This window comes from Pelecanus crispus, chromosome 7 (genome assembly GCF_030463565.1).
Source record: "Pelecanus crispus isolate bPelCri1 chromosome 7, bPelCri1.pri, whole genome shotgun sequence".
Lineage (NCBI taxonomy): Eukaryota > Metazoa > Chordata > Aves > Pelecaniformes > Pelecanidae > Pelecanus > Pelecanus crispus.
Genome location: NC_134649.1, coordinates 41,113,161 through 41,134,849, shown reverse-complemented (window position 1 = coordinate 41,134,849; position 21,689 = coordinate 41,113,161). Strand labels below are relative to the sequence as shown.

The window sequence follows — 21,689 nt, the reverse complement described above, 5'->3', positions numbered from 1 at the left end:
CAGTAAGAAGACAACTGTTTCTCCTGTCATTCTCATTCTTCTTTCCTTTGCCTTCATTTTTTTGACCCCCAAAGCTGCTGAATCTGCCTGAGATGATAGTTATGTCTAACAAAACCAAAAAGAGTAGAATACCATAGTAAACTTACTGTCTTCTGTGACAGCAAGCATTTTATTATCGCAGTGCTACTTTATTATGTTTTTAGTATTTTTTATTGAGCCTTTTTTAATATGGTTGGTGGTAGCTTCGGTTTATGGAGCCAGAAAGTTTCAAGATCTAGTGAATAATCCACACCACACTACCTTTAATGAAGATAAGGGAGTATTGCATCCTTGAACAATTCTCCTTTTCTCAGATGCTATTTGAGATTGGTTTTAATCAATCAAATTGACATTTTTTTCTATACCATCATTCCAAACAGTAAAATATAAGTTAACAATGAGAGTATAAAAATGGCCTTCTCATGTTTATCTGGTGCACTCAATCTTTAAATCCATTTCTGTAGTTTATTGTTTGTTTTAAAATTGGCAGATTAGTACTGCCTGTATACAGGGAAACTTGGTGAAACAGATATCTTCATACATTTTTCATGTCACACTATTTTTCATCAGAGCTGTAGTTTGAAATTGAGATTTAAACCATAAGTTCTGGACATAAAAGAAAGTGTAGAATTTCAGCAATAAAGAAGGAGCAGATTGTAGTATTATGAACTTTCCACCAACTATGTTTGATTATTTTTTTTAAACATCAGCCACAAAAAATGCATGTAGACGTGGCGCTTGGGGACATGGTTTAGTGGTGGACTTGACATTGCTAGGTTAACAGTTGGACTCAATGATCTTAAAGGTCTTTTCCAACCTGAATGTTTCTATGCCTATAGGAAAAGATCAATAGCCAAATTTAATAAAATTATGTTTTCCTACAATGAAATTCAGTTGAACAGTTTCAAATCTTAACAGCTGAATAGTTTCAGATTTGCAAATTGTAGGCTTGCATGTCGTATATCATAGCCTGTGGATTTTTTGAGCTGTGATCTGGAAATGTTTTGATTAACCTTGCCTCACTTGGAAAGCAGCCTGATCTTTTTTATTGCATCCTCGTCACTCTTCCAACTGTATAAATCTGATAAGCAGAATGTTTCTCTATTAGAAAAACTTACTTTGCTGTACAACTTCCAGAGAAAAAGTGTGTGATCAGGGTAAAATACAATTTACATATTTGGCATTAAAATAAATGTTGTATGTTTCAGATGAATGGGTGTTTCCAGAAAGTTTCGCTGAGAGTATTCAGTTGGATAGGAATGAGCAGGTTGAAGCTACTGAAGATTCAGCCTGCCATAATTTATCCTCACCACAGAATGCCTCTGTTGAACATCACAGCAATGAAACAGGTGATCACCAAGTGAATAATAAAGAGATTTTCACATTTTCATCAAGACCTCAATCAGCTCCTCATGGGAGGTCTCCAAATATATCACCAGAATGTTGCATTTTCCCTTTGGATTTGAAGCAAGACAGTAACAGAGTGCATGGGGAAAACCAAATTGAAGATAACGTTCAAGGAACTGACAGCAGTGAAGAGGTAGGCCACTTTGTACATGTAATTCTTGATAAAGTAGTCTACATCCTTAAAACTCTAGGATGAGATTCTGTCTTCAAGTGAGACAGAGAGGATAAATCATCTTTTCCCTGTATACCTACAGGTAGATTTGTCTTTGTCAGGTTGCTGTGTCTAACTGGATACAGGAGTGAAAATGCAGGTATACCCTCTGTAGCAAGCAGACAAAAGAAACCTAACTCTGTCAGCCCCTATGCTAACAGAGAAATGTGAGTATAGTGCATCATTGCAAAAAAAAGATTTTAGGAAAGCCTGCATCGTAGATTTGAGTGAAATGTAAGTCTGTTATGGTTGAGCAAGAGTGCAGTAAATAAGGCCTCATTGTGCCTTTTAAAACTGTAAGCAGGGACTGTTTTGCTGACCAATATTGTCGAAAGTGAATTAAGAAATTTCAGCTCTTTAATGTCACTTGATGATTGGTATTTCTTCTTTATATCCTGTCTGAGCTGTGTCAGCATCATTCTTTTGCAATGTGGAAATCTTTCAGCAATAAATGAATGAAAGAAGAGAAATATTTTTTAAACAGATGTATCAGCTGATACTATATAGAAATTCACCAAATTGTCAATGCACACTGTATAGTTGCATTGTGTCATTACAGTAACTGCTAAAAGTTTCTACCTTTATGAACATTCTAGTGTATTTAATTTTTAATTATAAAATCTGTTTCTTAACATTCTAATCTGTTGCTCATAGCTGAGAAATAAAATGCAACCGAGTTACATAATGGAGTATGGATGACTCGTAATGGAGATGGACTGAACTCAACAGAAATACTGCTCTATATTCTGTATTTCTGAGAAACCAAATTGCTGATGCTAATTATAAGAAATAAAAATTTTCTCTTTTTTTTTTCTGTAGATGTGGGGGTTTTCCCGTTATCTGCGGCAGTGTATTATTAAGTTAAACCCATAAGACACTGTTATTTCAAACGACGTTCCAGAATTTCAAAATTAAATAAGTTTTAGTCAAGCTGATAGTTCATGAGTAGTGCTACATGAGATACCATTCTGAAGATACAGAACTGTTTGGATTGCAAAGAATTTCTTTGTTATGCTCATGAAAAGCCAGAGAGGTTACTGTAGAAGCTAGGTTAAGAAAATACTTCCATAACATAAGAATTATGGAAGCTTTCCAGCACTGTCATTTACTCAGCTTCAATAGTTTCCAATTTGATTGCTTTTTTTTGGGGGGGGGGAGGCGGGGGAGCATGTTGGGTCATATTAAAGTCCTTTGTGAAGATACGTCTCCAAAGCAGTGTAAAAATGGCAAACAAAACATTCTGAAGAAGTACCAAACAGTGAAGGCCATGCTATGGTAAGTGAGTGAAAATAAAGTGTCTTGCAAAACACAGTGCATATGGCACACTTAACTGATGAACTTTAGTAAAGCAAGACAAATTCATATAAATTAATCAAAAGCTAAATTAATCATTAACCTTTGGTGCTTAAGCCTTTATTGAAGAAGATAGCTAACCTTCCATGCCATCATCCTGCCCCAGAGATCCAGTGGCAAGTGCACAGAGAGAAAGCAGTAGCCAAGTACTCCTGCTTTTACAGCACAAGAACAACATTGGGGCACAACAGTAATGGCCATTCTAGAGGCTTGATGCAGGAGAGACTGATAGAAGAGCCCTATCTTCTTTAAAAAGGTTTAAGTTATTATATAAAATAAAAACTTTCCTTTGACTATGTGCCAGAGGTGTGCTAGGGAACACCTAGCCTTTGTTTCATTCATTATCTTTGGATGACAAACTGCATTAAATAGTGTCAGCACTGCAACTGGAGATGCATTAGACTTATAAAGCTAGAAGATAATTACATTAAACAAATCTACAGCATGCTAACAAATTATCAAGAGGTTTTTTTCTCAGTCTAACTACTACATTAGTAATTCATAGTTTAGCCTTTCTTTCATGTGAAAGAAGTCACTGAACCAACAAATTACTTAGCAGTCATACTTTGCCCATATTCATCCTCTTCCTTGTATGGATATATTCTGTGTTGCTTCTTGAAGTCAGCTTTATACTGATAGTCTGGATACACATTTAATATTCAGATTGCTCTACTTTGCATTACTGAAGTAAACTAGAAAACAGTTTTATTTCAAGCACTGAAAATATAGGAAAGAGGGTCCTGGAAAAGCCGTGATAGCAAAACATAAGACCACTAACTTAATGGTATCTATTTTAGCACAGTTTAAGGTATCTTTGCACAATTACCAAAATTCTTTAGCCCAACCATAACATGTTTCCCGGTTTACTTCATTTATATGACAAAATATTTGACTAAGTTATGCTGAATCTTGCAGTGCTTTTTAAAAGCATATGTTCATTTTACATGCTGAAATAAGCTACACTGTTACAGGTTTTCACACTATTATTGTTTCTCATTATCATTGTTTTGCTTTGAAATTCAAATACATTATGTTTGTGTATAACACACATGTACACACTCTTGAACTGTATCAAATAAGATAGACATCTCAACCTACAATTTAAATAATTGCATGTGAGCATGAATTGTCTTTCTCCTGTAAAATATAAGTAAAACTTAGTTTTAATTAAAAAAAAAAAAAAAAGGTGATTTTGCGTATCTTTGTAGTTTAAATATCTCAGTCTGGTAAAAAGCCCAAAAGTTCCAAAACTTTTCCTTGGGCTTTGTATGTCACTGCACCATGAATTAAAAAATTACAGTTGAAGGGGCTAAATCCCAGTTTCATCCTAGTCTAGTTAGTGGAGCTGCAAAGAATTATTATGTACTTTTTTATTAAATCTGTGAAAAATCAGTATTATCTACAAAAAATATTTACTTAATTGTAAAATATGAGACAGGTTATGCATCAGGATACATTGAACATTGACTCTTTATGTTGCGTATACTTAGAGCCATAACATATGCACAATAACTGTGCTAGAATGATACGGTTTATGTAACTTGTGGCTTTGGGGGAGGAAATGTTTCAGCCTGCAAACTGGGAGCAGCAAGTATTTATAAATTCCCTTTAGTGGTTACTAATTAGTCACTGAAATAGTTCAATGCTATTCAATTATCAGAGTCAATCAGTAAAGGATAAAAATTGCTTCTTCTGTTGGAACCATTCACCATCAAGTGACTTATTTTGTAATTATATGAATGTCCATGCTTTCAGCTCAAATTTCTGTCAGAGACTTTGTATAATTAAACTTGTCATGGCAGCATTTACGGATTCTGTCAAACCCAGAGCAAAACCAAGAACTCTTGCTGTTTGCAAGAGTTGCATGACTCCGTCAGGTGTGATCACGTCACATAATGCTATCAAAATGCTGGTTTAAGTGTAGCAGGCAAGTTCACCAGTGAAGCCTTCAATGAAGAAACTGAGAATTTTTCTGTCCTCATATGATTCAAAGAATAAAGGCATAAGATTAAATAAGATAATGGACCTTTGCAAAGGCTGATAGATAATTTCACTCTCATACCTCAATATTAAAGCGTACAAAGGGACTATATCCCATTTCCTCCTAGTAGGTGGCCCTCTAGAGTCATTAGAATGATCTTCTTAAAATTATAACCCAGCAAGAGCACTCAGTTTTATGTATCCAGAACTGCCCATCTGCATGTTCTTTCAAGGAATACAATACATCAGTGGAAGTGCTCGTTCCTCAGGAAAATCTTTCTCATCTTCAGTTTACATATGCTGCACTATAGTTAATCAAGCAAACTTTATGGATGTTTCTAGCACCATTTCATGATTTAGCATTTAACAAATTATTCTAGAACCTAAATATGCATGGCTGAAGAGACACGGAAAGGTGGGAGGGATTTAAGCTTCGGATAAATCAAAGTTATTCATTTATCTCTAATGTGTGGGGGGAAAATACAGTGTTTTCTTTAGTAATCTTCCATCTAAAGTTAACCTAACTTAATATGAGTTTCCAGCACAGATTTTAAGATAGCTTATGGCAAATAAAAATCCATGAAAAACAGGGAAATACAGATTTGTGTTTCAAAGAAATTACTAAGTGAGGGAATAAAACTATAAACTTCCAAAACGTATATCATTAATAAAATCGAGGGATTATTTTCTTGAATGTGCATTTCATTCTGTGTAATCCAGTCCTGGACTCAGTGAAGTCAGTAACAAACTTGGATCACGTTCATTTGCAGTAGGACTGCACCTTGGCTATGAGAGGCATACTGAAGATGATATTTCAGTGTCTTATTGAATCTTGCAATATATACTGCCTTACCTCCAGTGTGGTAGCATATGGCAGAGGACCAGCATGATGAGATGAAGATGAGGCCTCTCTCTTCCTTTCTTCCTTGAGAATAAGAACATTGAGACAAATTCTAGATGTGCGTCCCCATTATTTTTCTTTCCATGTGTTCGGACTTCCTGTTTGTTGTTAAGATGGGGTATGAGTGAACATCATACACTTGATTCATGAGATGTTTTGCAGAGATATTGTTAGAAGCATGAATACAAGGTTAACCATCTAACCCCCAAAATTCTTAAATGATGTTCAAATGGTACTGAATATGATATTCAATGATATTACCAGAGGTGAGCAAAGTGATCTCAGCAGGAGTTACTCCTTCTACGTTTAAGTTGAAGATGTGATGTGAAAATATGGAATATTAATAATTCAATGGAAAGACATCATTGTCGGGGACTTTTTGCTTACTTTTGGTTTACAGTTGTAATAAATTTTGTTGAAATAATGATTATCTTGTATCACACAGGTTTGGAAGGTTACCAGCATTCTAAATTCAGGACAACATTTTGAAAACTGTGATCCTGCCTCCCTCTCCTCCTCTTTCTACTTTCTGCTTTTCACTACTTGAGATGTAAGAATATGTTTATGGTATACTCAATGTAGTTGTCAGGAAGAGCAGCTGGTTTTCAAAATCCTTGCAATTTTGGAATTAGGCAGCAGAGATTAAAGGGGCATTTTGAAATTTTAAGGTTATGTAAAACTGTATTGTGTGATGATGAGAGGAAATCGCTCTTGCTTTGTTTCCTAAATTTAGGATGACAACAGTGAATTCATCCAGGGTATTGAGAACCTTGAGATCAGCCACAGCAGGCAAGGAACATCTGATTCAGCAGTTTTTAAAGAGATCCCATTAAAGAGGATGTCATGGCAAAATGAATACTGGAAGAATAAGGGACACAGCAAACATAACCTTGAAGAGACCATCTTATCAAAACCACAGAGTCCCACTGTGAGAAAAACAGATTCTGTTAGCTCTCAGAGAAGCTTAAAGCCTACCCTTTCTCTTTCTCCAACTGGAAGTAAATCTGAATCCTTTAAAGTAATTCCAAATGGATCTGAAAAAAGTGAAAGATATGAAGGAGTTTCTGGTCAATTAAAAAGATCCGTCAGTAAAACGTCTCTCAAGAAAATCTCAATGGAATATTCATGTCTGACGACACAGACTTATGTAAGTGATTTTTATTTTGAATATATATTATTGGATTGTGTAGAGAAGCCATATTAGATATACCCATTTGCATGAAGTGAGAAATAATACGTCTTTCATCCAGATATATTCTGGTTTCATCATAACAGTATTTACTGAGCTCAGGCTGTTGAAAGTTGATTTTGTAGTTTTTTTGTGGCACAGAAAATAGTACTCTAAATAAAACAGAAATCACAGAGGTTTATAGATAAAAAGAGGTGTCATTAAGCAACTCACATTTAGGAAATGTGTGAGTTAGAAAGTAGTTTGGGCCTGAAAGATTGCAAAGGAAAATTGACAGACTTTGAATTGATATATTAACGAGTGGCCATAGAAAGAGCATTAATCTAGGTACTTCATAGTCTCTCTGCGACAGCCCTGAAAAATAATAAATTACGTGATTGAGGGCTAGCAGTAAGACTGTGTCATAGGCTAAATCGCCAGGCTACTAAAGGAACTGTTACATTCACCAAAGCGTTGTTTTATTCCTAGTTTTTTCTTCCTGGATTCTCCTTATGGAAACATGCAGTAATTCGAAGAACAAGTTTGTCTGAAGCTAATTATGTTCTTAAATATTTCCTAATAGCTAATAATTGTCTTTTCAGCTTATAATGATGTGCTTTGAATCAGGAACTGGACCTTAAGAATCAAGTGTATTCTGTAAATCACAAATGAGACAGTATGTTACTGTTCCATGTTTTTGGATAGAATTCTTCAGGGCTTAAAATTACTGCAGATCCATATCTTTTAACATGTGACCTCTTCTCTAAATGTGTTATGACTAGATTAGATTTATTCCTGAGCATCTGAGAATGGAACAGGCCAAACTTCTTCCTCAGGCTTCGGAGATCTTTTTTTCAGATGTCAGCTAATACCCTATGAGACCAAAGACTTACGTAGCCAGCATCTTCCGTCCAGCAGCAGTCGTAGATGGCTAAGGAAAAAAAACAGTGCAAAGACGGAGCAAGCATCCAGCAATACCTTGCCAGCATGCCCTGCAGACTTCCTTGCAGCAGTCCATAGCTTAGCAATTTCTTCAGTGAAAAGCGTTGTCTTTTTGGTAAATAACCGGTGGTGGAATTTTTTCCACAGATTTGTGTAGCTGCTTTTTGTATCTATATGGTCTTTGCCTTGTGACAGTGAATTTCAGAGTTTTAACTGCTACTGTGGGAAAAAATATGTATCTCCTTTTATTTGTTTTGAATGCACTGTCTCTGTCTCACTTTACTGGTGCTTTCTCAGTCTTGCGTTTGCTATAAGAAACAATGAATAATCTTTTTTTAATGATTGTTCTTACCTGTGCCACTTACTATTTGATGGCTGTATATCATATTCCCCTGCAATTGTCTCTTCTACAGGTCAAGGAGTTTTATGGTGTTTAGTCCCAGGATTGCTGTTTTGTGATTTTGTCATTTTTACCCAAGGATGTTGAATCTAGCTACTGCGTGATCATTAATGTAAGAGTGGTTTTTGGATAGTAGTATCTTGAATCAGGTATTGCACACTGCTGAGGACCAGAAGAATAAACGCTTCTCTTTTTTGTGGCTCTATGAAGCAGTTGTGTATCCTTTGGAAAAAAATATCTATAGTAATATCTTGCAACATGACATATACCTCATCTGCATGAAGGAAATGGACGTCTTCCATCACTGTTGTGTTTTCTGTCCTTGTAGCTGATCTCATTTGCTATAGGATACCGCAGTTACCATTCCAGTCAGGGGGATATGCTGTCATTCTGCTATGGGAATTTTAGTCTGTAGCAATTTTGTTACTTGTTGGTACAGTTAATTTTAGTTATCTGATTTGACGGCATCTATGAAAGGGGAAGCAGGAGTGTCTACTTGCATGGGACAAGGCTGCTACGGCTGAGGGAGGGTCATTCTGCAGAATGGTTCTACCTACCTACTTTGGCTGCTATGGCTGCTGAGGATGGACCACACTGCAGCTAATTGTGGATATAGAAATCTGGGCATTGGGCTAGGAAGAGCAATCCAAACTGGGCATCAGATTAAAGAATAGTGTCTAGGAAAGCATATGTTCAGCTTTTCTGTGTATCTTTGGTAGGGAAATTACATACTGCCATGCCACTGATGCTTCAGTGCTTTTTTGTGAAATGAGTCTCTTTTAGTACTGTTGTATGGGTTGGGTTTTATTTCTCTCTCAGTCCTGTGAGATAGTCTTTCTGATTGAGGGTTCTAGAAATCTCTGTATTCTGCAAGTAGCTTACTGGATTGTGTAAAGGCCTTGCACTTTTCCTGATAAAAACAGAACATGCTTTTCCATGAAGGGTGTGGAGACTGGTGTCCTTTGGGAAGGAAGCAGATTAGGGGGAAGCAGGGGGAATGAAATACAATAATGCAGATGAAAATCAGAAGCAGTGCTGAGACCTTATGGTGATGAAAAATATCAGTGGCTGGTGATCTTAAAGACAATAAAAAGAAAAAGATTTTTAAAAAAGCAGAGAAAATCCTACCAATAGCAGCATATGCTCTATGTATTTATTATCTGGAAAAGACACTAGAATTGCCACTAGTGATGTAGAAAATGTGGAAGAATGCAATGCATGTGTTCTTTTGTATTTGGGAAGAAGTAAGATAATGTTTCTGTAATTTTTAGTGATAGGAAAACCCCAGTTGATACTGATAATCTGATTCTCTGTTTCTTAGATGTGTTAATATCCATGTATCTGTCTGTAAGTGTAAACCAAAATTTATTTACATTTTACATTCCCTTTCCCTCCTAGTTTTATCTATAGGAATTTATTTTTTCTAGTTTCCAGTAACTATTCACATTTGTATGATTAAATATATTCCTCCCTTGTTTCCTGATTCGTTTCAGTTTTGGAAAATTGTTCCACTTAAAATTCAACTATGTTTATTACTAATCATGACTGTAATCTATTTGTCCGTAACAAATTAAATGATATGTTGATTACTTTCCTAAAAGATTTTATCAGTGTTTAATGCAGTGATCAACTTTGTCCTGTAGAACATAACTATGTAACTAAGTATAGACTACCTAGGTGGATTGCCATTAAGTTTCTAAAGTGTTAGCTATATTTTACAACTTTTTTTGTGATATTTTGTTTTAAAAGATGAAGGAAAACAGCTATCATTTTCCTCTGCTTGATAAATAGTTGATTACTAAAATAGACAGTAGGGTCATTACCATACTGCACTTGCAGCTGTAAGTGTATTGCACATGTAATTTGTTGCTTGTGCAAGGACAAAGACTATTATCAATGTATAGAAACTCAGTAGTTACAGACTTCGTTTTATTGCTACAAGATAGAAGGTGAAAGTGTCTGGCAGCTTTAGCTCTCATACTTGATTTGATCAAGTAATAAAATTTTGCCATCCAGAAGCCTTTCCTTGCAATTCTTTGACACTTCTTTTTATACTAGGCCACGGTCAAAATTTAAAGCCAAATTTGAGTGCCACTGACTGCCTTTTAAACAGTAGTTGTTTATATTAGAAAGTATGTTCACCTAGCATTTATAAAGTCAAATATATCTTTTTATTAACTTTTATTAAGAATGTTGCCAATAATTTTAAAAGTGTGTAATAAGCTATTTGAACATGGCCTTTTTCTGACCACATACATATGTAAAGCTTTTTTTGTATCTGCTGGAGCAGTTTTGCAGGAAGAAACCAGTATTCTAGGTCCCCAGAAGTTTCAAGAAAGTAAGTGCTCACATATAATATTGTTAACTACAGTGATACAGCACTGGATTTTTTTTGTTGGCTGTGGGCATGTAGTTCTTTTATTTACATTTTGAAACTCTGTTCATTGTTTTAAGAATTATGTATGAAAGGATAGTTTCGTATGAAAGGGTATTAGAATGAGAGTTTACAGAGAAGGAGTTTCTTCCAATCTGCTCATACAGAGGACTGGTAAAGAAAAAAATGCTTAACCAACCCTTCCTGCAATCGCTTTGCTAACTACTTAATACACTTTAAGGACCTGGTTGCTTGCAATGTTTTATTCATGTTTTAATAGAGCTCTCTATTATTAATTCAGATATTTTCAATTAAGAAAGAAGTACAGCCCTCTAGGTAATATTGCAATCATGGAGATAGCTGGGAAAGTTTTCCACACTTATAACTACATTCAAACAATTCTGAATAAATCATTTGAACCTAGAAGAATGCAAATGTCATTATATATGAAAAATTTCCTTTAAACAACAGCTTTTGTCAATCTAGCAAAAGTTTTAAGCACATAATAAAAATACTTTATCATAAGGGGAGGATATGCAAAAAGACAAGATAAGCTTTTAATTACTAAATGAAATACTAATTTTAGACAAATTTACAAGTATTGCAAAATTACTTCTTACATCAAGAGTTTCTCCTAAATTACAAAGTGAACTTAATCTCAAATTCAGTTTTCAAATTCTCTCTTTGAAAATTGGCTAATATAAAATTTGTGAAGAGGTTTTTTTATAGTAGTCATCTGAAGCTACAGAATAAATAGTCCAAACTATTTCTCCTTTATTACAAGGAGTTTATGGTACAGGATGTTTAACACAAAAAATTGTCATTACCTCTCTTCTCCTTTCTGAGTATGGTATTTCTAGAGTGAGACCATTACAAGAAAAGAAAACAAAATGACAATTTGAAATAAGCTGGAGAAAAAAAACAATAAATGTTTTAAATTGGTTTGTAAAAATTCCAAAAATCTATGCATCTTTCTTCATAGGTGTAAAGGAAAAGACTAGCAGAGTTGGGCAATGTTTTGCTTTTGTTGAAAAGAGAATGAGAAAAATGTTCTTTCAATGCTTAGTGCTTTTATTCTGCATAGCACTAGTTCATGCTGTCATTGTAATGACAGCATGCCAATTGCTTCTTACATGAGGTAAGAAAGATAAGCTGAAGCTTCTCTTATAATAATCAAATAAATGCAGAAGGCTTCTATATAGGAAAATTAACAAGAAATCAGCATCTTCAGTAAGATCAATAGAAGTTATAGCAGCTGTAGGTCTGGTAGAATACTAATACATCAGAGCAAAGCAGACTTCCCAGACGTAGCACAGCAAGCTTCCTATGAAGTGAACAAGTAACTAATAGTAACTGAGCTAATAACATACGTTCAGTAAGGGTCTAGAGAAAACATAATGTATTGGTTTAGGATTAAAAATGGTAGTAATAATCACACTGTTCAAGGAATGAAGCTTGAACCTCAAATGCCAGAGGTAAAAAAGGGGTGGCAGCAGTGCTAGCAGCTTCTGTCATCTTCTTATACCTTGTACAAAATGGCAGACTTCATTTATCTGTGCCAAAAAGTAGCCTCTGAGTGCTTGAGGTGATTCCGTAGGAAAAATCTTTACAAAGACATTTGACTTAAGAATTTGAGATACATAGTAAAAAATCAAAAATGTTTGCAATAGGCTTTAGAATTAATTGTCTTTTTCACAAAGATTTGCATATTTGCACATACAACTGTTTCCATGTGAGTACCCTTCAGTCATAAATCCTGTTTTATGTGATATATTTACCTGCTGATTGTCAGCTTGCAGGCAAACTTCCCACCAAAAGTGGTTTACTTTGTTATTTCAGTGCTAATGTTCTTTTTGACCGGTTATTTGCAATAGATGTCTTTAAGTGAAATCTAATATTATGGTAATCAGAATGAAACAGCAGAAATACATGATAGAGTTGCTACTCCCAAAAACTTAATGTTGGGCAGCAATCTTTACTGAATGGAGGTACTTAATTTCTTAACTAGAATTAAAATAGGAAGTATTATTTTACATACTACTGAGATAATAACTGTTGATTTCTTTGATGGCACCCATGAGGAAATAAAAATATGCTACATATTTATTTTATGCTACATTATTTTATTCTAAAACTATTTTTGCAAATACGTGGTAAAATATTCTAGCGTTTGAGCTGAAATCAAGGTTCGGTTCATTGCATGATGCCTTTACATGTATTATTAAAAAGGAAAGGTTTCTCCATCTGTCCTTGGTCCAGAATTGCCTTCCAATATGCATTGTATTGCACATCCTATACTTTGAGTTTAGCACTGTGAATGAATCTATGATAATCTTCTGGAGGGGAAATAAGTAATGTGGTAGCCTTCCTTCTCTAGCTTTGCTCTGATCCCAAGAACAAAAAAAGCTGGCAGGAAAGCGTATCAGATGGACAATAATGCTTTTCTGATTCCCAGAAAATACAGTTTTATTAAGGTATATGGAACTCCCTAAAACAGAAAAAAACTACTGTGTGTCACTGAAAATAACCTCCTTTTTCAGCAGTGTTGTCATATAATCTTTCTGGTGAAAGTGAGCACTTTGCATGTGAAATACTAAGCAATATACATGAAAATCTAGGATATATACATATCTGTTTGCACAGTTTCCTTCAAATGAGGAAATCAATGTCCAACATGTAACATCATTTGTGGGCTGTATACATCATACCTCTGTGGAGCGGAGTAATCGAACCCGTAGAATATTTTATTAATCACTTGCATATATTCATGAGGGTTTTTAAAAGCAAATGTTGTGTTTGTGTGATGTCGTAGCCTGAAGGTATTGAACGTTGCTGTACTGTTTCTCTCACTAAGATAGAGCTGCAGTTCAAGTTTTCGTCTGTCTCAGGTGTGACCAATTCATGATTATAATCCACATGGACTTAGATATGTGTCTTGTATACATAGGAAGAAAGCAGAGGAGGTGGTAGTAGTAATTCCAGTGTGTGACTTTTGTACCCCTGGAAGACACACTGAAACATTACGCACTGGATTTCATAGCAGGAAAAGCTAGCAATGTTCATATCACTAGTACTGCTGACCTGCTTGTGTTCTTGAGGTCCTCGGTTCCCCACAGCAAAACAGACTGTGAGATTGCCTCTTCTGCCAGGAACACGATAAACTCCTGGTCTAAAAGCCCTGTTCTCTTCAATAGAATCAAAGCACTGTCCCTCTTTGGGTTACTGTTATGTGGTGTCTTGGAGCCCACTGGCCATATTCCAGTGATTTAAATCCTCTGAAGTTCTGGTCACTACTTGGATTCACTTTTGAAGCAGAAATGCTCTGTAATTCCATTCAGAACCAAAACTAGCGGCCTCAAGTGTTAGACCTGTTCCTTTGTGAAACAGCAATTTATGTGGACCCTTTAAAAAAGGGAAAGTTTTTCTTGAAGGAATTCTTTAAACAAAGAAGATGCCACAGCAGGTTGGGTGAGCTTAAACAATCTTATCATGAGTTTTTGAGTGAGCCATAAGTACAAATAGTTAATACATGTTTTCAGCTTCTGGCCTGTGGATCAAGTTTGATATGACAATTATAGTTACATTAACAATTCAACCATGAGTATAAAGAAAAATGAAAATAGTGATGTTTATTTTTAAAAGTATATGCTAGCAAGTTACCAAAATAATTTTTAAAATTTAGTGCTGACGTGTAGCTTTCCAGAGAAATTTTATGCTGTGCTTGACAAATAACTAAATGTTATGTTGATGGTGTTTATGATACTATAACTGTGTGATTTGGTTTATTTCAAGATTTGCATTTAATGCTTAAGCAATTTTAGCTGCTGCATTTTTTAACTTCTGAAAGCCTGCTTTTATCTTCTGTTTTTAATTGCAGTGGAACAGCAACTTCACCAAACACCCTGGATCCAAACTGCAGTCCGTAACAGTGTTTGTGTTGTTCTTCCTTCCTGTAATTATGTGTAAATATGCTTGATCTTCATAGCTGAACAGAAATCTGTTAACTAATCTTTTCTAGTAAACATTTTGTTTCTCTTTTAGTATCGTAGCCTCTTGAAGATTCCCCAAGAGATTCTCCAAGTTATCTGTTTCATTCATATATTCTGTTCCATGATCCTGTCTATACTGACTTTTCCATTTTATTTCACAGGAGTATGACTGGAAGAATTACCAGTCAAATAGACTGAGTTCATCTGAACTACAGATGCTGGCTAGCATGAAGAGGCAACAAAATGAAGAATTAAGGGATATTGGGATCTCACATGGGCTGAGTGCATCACAGATAGACAACTGCAATGTTAGCATAAGTACAAGCAGTGATGATACAGCAACCTGGAACTCTTGTTTCCCACCAGTAAGTCTAAAGCCACAGTATTGTCTCTATATAGTTTCTGTCACTTCTGAGACTCAGGGGTCTTGAGTATTAAAATTTCTTTGAGTAGCTTTGACATTTAAAGTATCATTACCAAATGTTTCTTAGAACTTACTGAGTAAAACACGCAACCAAAACACATGCAATTCCATCAGGTTCTGTATAACCACCATGGACAAAGAGCAAATCTATTACATATATTCCTTCCTAGAATCCTGAATAATCATGTAGGCTGTACAGCTTGTCACAATAGTGGCTGACAACCTGCAGGTGTGTGATATAGTACTTAAAAATAGTTCCAAAATTAATGAAACCCAGATATACCAGTCAGCAACTGCATTACAGTGTGAGTAATGGAAAATAATTGCTTCTTACAATGATAAAGTCTCATTACTGAAAAGCTAACTGTTTAAAGACTGAAGCAGGAGAACAGTGGCAAAAAGCTGCAGTAGTTCTGAGCGCTTAGTATGTGATCCTGCTCTATTTTACACCTTGTATCCTTATTTGTCGTGGTACAAAGTGGTACAAAATCACACACAGCTGCACTATGTGACAGACTACTGTTGTAAGAAGCAGAGGGGAGTATTTGTTACAGTCCACTGAAGAGTATTGAATGTATGAAATCACAGAATAGCATTTCACCAACTATATAAAGGTACTTGCAGGAGCTGCTGTAAAACTAGATAACCTCATACTCCATTTATCTCAGTAATGTAGTTCTTATTTTATTATAGGTGAAACAAGAATAAACAATGAATGTGGCTTAAGTAGAGCACACAACACAACTCTCAGAGGCAGATCCGACATTAGAAGAGTAAACACTGCTGTGTTGCCCCAATATAAACTATTGTAGAGTAAATGCTGTAAAATGCTAGGTGCAGATTACCTCCGGGGATCTATAGGGCCCAAATAGAGGCCTGTAGTAGCAATCTTCCGTAGTGAATGATCAACACAGCGTTGGAACTTTGTAGTACACTGGTAAATGAAGGTTTCAAATGAGAAGAGATGTATCAATAAGTGGGTAATTGTACAAATAAGAACTTGGTTTACAGAGTAATGTTTTGCAGGATATCAGAGAAACATGAGTTGGTTTTAACTATTTGAGATATGTCAACATTACACACTTAGTTGATTTCATCATATTTCCAATGCGTTTTCTCAGTACTCACTAAATAGACTCAAACATGGTATAAATCTGCAAGACTGGACAAATGGAACTCAATTAAATAAAGAGAATAGCAGTCTCATTAATTTTTGAGTAGTTTAATTATAAGAAAATTGATAAGGATATCTAGACACATCAGGTTTGGTTAATACAAATTACATGACTAAAACAAAATGAACTTTTAAAGTAAAATGTACTGCACCAGTATTCAGTGAAGCACAATGTGATTACAAAGACAGTTCTTTGATCTTACTGCCTTGATCAGCTTCTGTAGCTTCAGACTAATAGCATCAGTCTAAAAAAGTGTTTAGATATAACAGGTTAGTCATTTAAATTGTAATTTAATATAGCTGTAGTTTTTCATAATAGTCCTGCGTGGCCATCTTTCCCTACATAAATCAAGTGTAAAAGGCAACATATTTGTCTTTGAGAGAGAAGTTTTTCAAATGTCATTCAGTTGACTGAAGTGTTGATGTCTTACACATACAGCCTTGCCAGGTTTCTCCTCTGAATTTTGCAAGGTGGGCATTGAGGTTTTAAGATTTAATGGCAAGAACCTCATTTCCAGGAAGAGATAATTTAGAAAGCAAACCTAATCTTTCTCAGATAAGGACTAAGCACTTAGTCCCTTGCTACAACAAAGACTGCTGAAATTCAGCTTCCACAGTCTTCCCTATCCATATACCTCTGCCTTTACGCAAAGAGACTCTCTGTACCAGCACAATGTCACTTAGTCCACAGTATCTACTGATTCCATTTTCCTTTCTGAGATAGCTACAAGTTTTTGGAGTATGGACTTGTGTGTTTTAACACTGCTTGATGTAATTCTGTTCCAATATTTGGAAAAATGCAAGTAGTCATGTGAGGGTGATAGTCATTTTCTAGACGTTTAGTATCTAAGGTTATAAACAGCATTGATTAGGGAAGGTGATGATTTAATCATCCCAAGTTGTCTAACACAGAAGCTTTTAAAAGAATAATTGGGGGCATTTTTGATATGCTGGTGTTACATTTTAGTGTATTTTGATATGCTTACAACGTTTCAGAAGACTTTGAGAGTAGTGATGCTGTGCCAGTGTTCAAATGGGTAGCTGAAATGAAAAAGTTAATGTAGGCCAGTTAGTCTGATAACCAGTGAAATATCTGGTGTGGGATTCAGTTAACAGAGATCTAAAGGGTGGTAATACGGTTAATGATAGTCAAGATAGTTTTATAGAAAATATGGTCCTGTTCAAAAAAATCTAATTTTCTTGATAAAGTTATAATTGATAAGGGAACTGCTGAGATGTAACATGCTAAGACCATTGTAAATATTTGTTTAAAAATGAGCAGCGTACAATATTGATAAAGCACACCTTGAGTGAATTTAGAACTGGTCAACTAACAAATATCAAAAGCAGTCAGCAGGGAATTATCTGTGAGTAGCGTATATTCAGAGGGACCCACTTCACAGTTCATTCAGTTCTAGATCTGATATTGTTCAGTGTTTTTTATTGGTGATCTACAGTTTAATAGCCTGTCATATACATATGGTCATGAGTTGATCTAATTGTTCCCTCTGGCTTTCAAATCTATGAGTCTGTCAGCTGATTTCATATAGCTGTTTTCAGTGCATCCCCACACATAGCATTCACATGGGCAGTACATGTGTTAGTGTATGCATAGGTGGTTGACATGACTGCAAGATCAAAATGCATCCTAGCTGGAGTGATTAGAACACGTTCGAAGGTTGTTCCTCCTGGATTTCAGTCTTCTGCCATACATGATCGTGGTGTAAGACCTAAAATGAGTAAAGTCCATCATTTCGTCAGCTTCCTGTTTTTACCAATAAGTGTTCCCTATATATATAGTTATTACTTATATAGAGTATGTAAAAAAATATGTGTAGAATAAAAGCAAATTTGTTTCTGTCACTGATCTTCAGTACCACTATCACCTGAGTTGAGTCAAGAGAATTTGCAAATGATCAATCCTTCCAAAATCAGATGTACAAACCGCAGAAAAGTTTGTATATATCTGTAGCCATCTTCCAGTTGCCTAGGCAAATTATTTTAGTAGCACAGTATATAGAAAAGAAGTAGAAGTAATCATAGTATTGTAGTTTGAGAAATTAAGGACAGCTTGAAATTCTTGTCATGATTAGACTTTTATGCTTACATGTGTTTCCAGGTTGTATCTTTCTGATTATTTAAATCAGTAGTATCTATTGCTTATGTTCTTCAAAGATAAGTAAGGAGTATTTTTATTCCAAATTTTCATTCATTTTATACATTTTTGTCCCTTAGTGGAATCTATGGCAACAGCACCACCAGAAGGCAGCTTTTTTGTATCTTTCATTTTGAAATACCTATGATGTTTTGCAAGACAGGGCAGGATATAATCATGTTAGATAGTGAACTTATGTTTCAAAGTAATATTTCATATATAAAACCCACATTTTTTAGTGAGTTTATTTTTTCCATCACTTGCCATTGTTAGTCTGATTTCCAGATTCATTGAAAATTCTCATGTTACTGACTCTAATGAAACTCAGAAACCCTTCTGAATGTAAAGGCACATAGATCCATCATATTGCTAAGTTGCAGTTAGAACAGATGTCCTTAAACAACTATAAAACAGATATACTAAAACTGTATTTTGTAACCTCTGATAGTTTACCAAGAACTGAATGTATGCTGTCAGGAGGAATAGTTGAAATGTAAGTTGTTTAGCAGCTGCTGTAAACTATGACAGACAAAAAGGAATAAAATAGCTTTGAATAGTATACATTACCCAGCATAGCTATCAGTTATAAATATGAAAAACTTCTATTTTAAAATAGATTTACTTCAAAGGAGAATTGTAAACCCTTGTAAAATGTGTGTGGGGCACAGTTCCAAATCAATAACATGTGTATGTGGAACTAAATATTTCAAAATACTTTATTTGACTGTGTCTTACCTGAATGTTTTCTTAAATCTTAAGGTCTATGAAATTCCATATTAGCTTTGCAACAATATGAAAGACACAGTTCTGTATATTGCAGAGTATAATGTGAAGCTTATACCCACACATACATACATTATTCAAGAAAAGTGGCAAAGCTTACAGAATATTTCTTGCTTTGTTCTAGAGATCCAGTAAGACCTTCCTGCCCTGTCAGGAAATTGGCCCATTCTTGGATAGCTGTTTCCACACTTCAGGCACCACTTCAGATAAAACACAGACATTCTGGAGCAAGATCATATATAAGAGAATTCAGGATATCTTCTTTCATATGGTCCCTGATTCTCAGTCACAAATGCAAAGGAGAAGGAATATTCTCCTAGATTGCTCACTGATACATCCTAGAAGCTTGTAGTGATATAATGGTCCATTAGCAGACTCCAGCATATGCTCACCACTAAGGCCTGTCTTTCGAGTAACGAGTACTCACAGAGAAGAAAGATTACTTGTTCCCCAAGCAACTTCCTAAATATAAATTCAGTCACATAGGCCTCGATCTGCAAAATATCTGAAAAGGTACTTCCAGGTTCATACCTAATTTGTGGAAGGTCTTATGGCCTCCTTTGTAATGATTCAGAAAAGAAAGCCACTTAACACAAAAATGGCCTGGCAGAGCTGAAGTCTGACAGACAAGAGGAGTGATATTTAAACCCAGAATTATTCCAACAGAGAGCTCAGTTTGACAACCCCTGGAGGGATCTGTTCACATCAAGTTAAATTGCAAAACTGAGGCAGACTATTCTTTACTATGAAATGAGACTAAAAATTATTTAGACAGATATTCTGGTTCACAGACTGACTAATTCACTTTCTGTCTCATCCTCAGTCTTTCACTAGCCATCATTTGGGAATTGCACTATCCACCACCAGGCAGTGACTCATATTTGGCAGTAATTAGGATGTCATTCATCCTGAACATATATTTTGCAAAATCCCTCCCTACTTCCTGAAACCATGAGAACATACTTGTTTTTATATTGATTTCTATAAAAAAAACAATTACTTTCACAATGCTTAGTATTTATTTTTAGCATTTCATGTACTAAGTATTGTTAATGTATGCTTGTATTTTCACTTCTTTTGCATTTGCTTCAGTGATTTTTTAGAACTGCTTTTGAGGTTTGTGATGATGGCAAGGGTGGTCTCCTCTGGAAGCACTACATATATACTGAGAGAAAATTATTTCTGAATTTTAAAATTCTTGAATTTTTATACCAGTTTGTGAATACTGATCTTTGTTGCAAATAACTGTTCTAATGCCATAAACCAAATGTAGTTTAAAACCTTTGGGGCGCATTCTTACCATGGGTAGGTAAGATCTGAAGACTGTGGAAAATTATCATATTTTGTATGAGTATTCATACAGTCCACTGTTAGCTATTCATGAACAGCTTAATCCAGGTTTCAAATCAGCAGTGCCATAGAGAAGCATTCGTGCTTCAGCAGACTTCATTTGGGACTGGTAAGATTGCTGTTGATGATGCTTCTGATGAGAGAGGAACTGTGTCTGCCAGCCCTATTAGCTCTGGCTTAGTGTTCGCTAGTCTTAAGAATGGTTGGTTCTGCACAGATCCAACTAAGAATCCCTGCACTATGCTTCCTATACACATACAGTCCAGACTTTTGTATCAGACAAGACTTTGCCACCCTTCCCTCTCTGTTTCCTGACTCTGTCCCCACACTGGCAGTAGAGAAATGACCATGTGGTTGACTCCTTAATTCATATGTATTTCCACCCAGATGAGAATCATGTGTTAAGTTGTACTTTTGCACAGTTAGGATCTGAATATCCCTTTTAAATTTCACAGATAAGAAAAAAGACTGTAAAATTCTAATACCAGAAGCTGCAAATGTGTGTGCTCATAAAAGATCTCTTACATACTTCTAAACATTCTGAAAGAATATTTGCAAAGTTATTTTCTCACTATTGTTTTTTGTTTTCCATAGCCCATCAGTCAGGAGCATCACTATCAGAAAGAAATGAGCCCACTTTCTCATTCCAACCCACGGTAAGATTCCATTTATAGCCTAGGCAGTAAGGATTCAGTTAGAGTGTTCTGAATATTAAATGTGACATTCTTTGATTTAATCTTAAATCTCTCTTCAATTGCAACCTCCTCTCAGAGGGCTTTACTATTGCTCGTTTTAGTCTCTGCAGTTTGTCTGCATTGTCCTGGAATGCAGAACTGAATTCTGCATGTTTTGGATGTACCACTGTGTATTTAAAGTAACTGACATAGGCCTTGCTCTTACACCTGCTTTGATGCGTGATTCAGCAAATCTTCCTCGTCTGACATACATACACCTATTTCTTTCTCCCTCTCTCCCTCTCTGCTTTGAAGGCTTAGAACTAGAATTCTGTATGTGACTGTAGGTATCAGGGAATCCATTT

At 35.4% G+C, this 21,689-nt stretch overlaps 1 protein-coding gene across 4 annotated transcripts in view; it reads left to right on the top strand.

The window, feature by feature from the left end:
• CFAP20DC (CFAP20 domain containing) overlaps positions 1–21,689 on the top strand; it is an 83,979-nt gene that overhangs the window by 42,343 nt on the left and 19,947 nt on the right. For 3 of the 4 annotated variants that reach the window (XM_009493535.1, XM_075714410.1, XM_075714411.1), the window contains 4 exons: positions 1,248–1,579; positions 6,625–7,038; positions 14,926–15,129; positions 21,245–21,306. In XM_009493535.1, the coding sequence (XP_009491810.1) occupies positions 1,248–1,579; positions 6,625–7,038; positions 14,926–15,129; positions 21,245–21,306 (1,012 nt within the window). Of the gene's footprint in view, positions 1–1,247; positions 1,580–6,624; positions 7,039–14,925; positions 15,130–16,152; positions 16,155–21,244; positions 21,307–21,689 lie in introns of all 4 variants that reach the window. The other variant, XM_075714412.1, reaches the window with a different exon arrangement.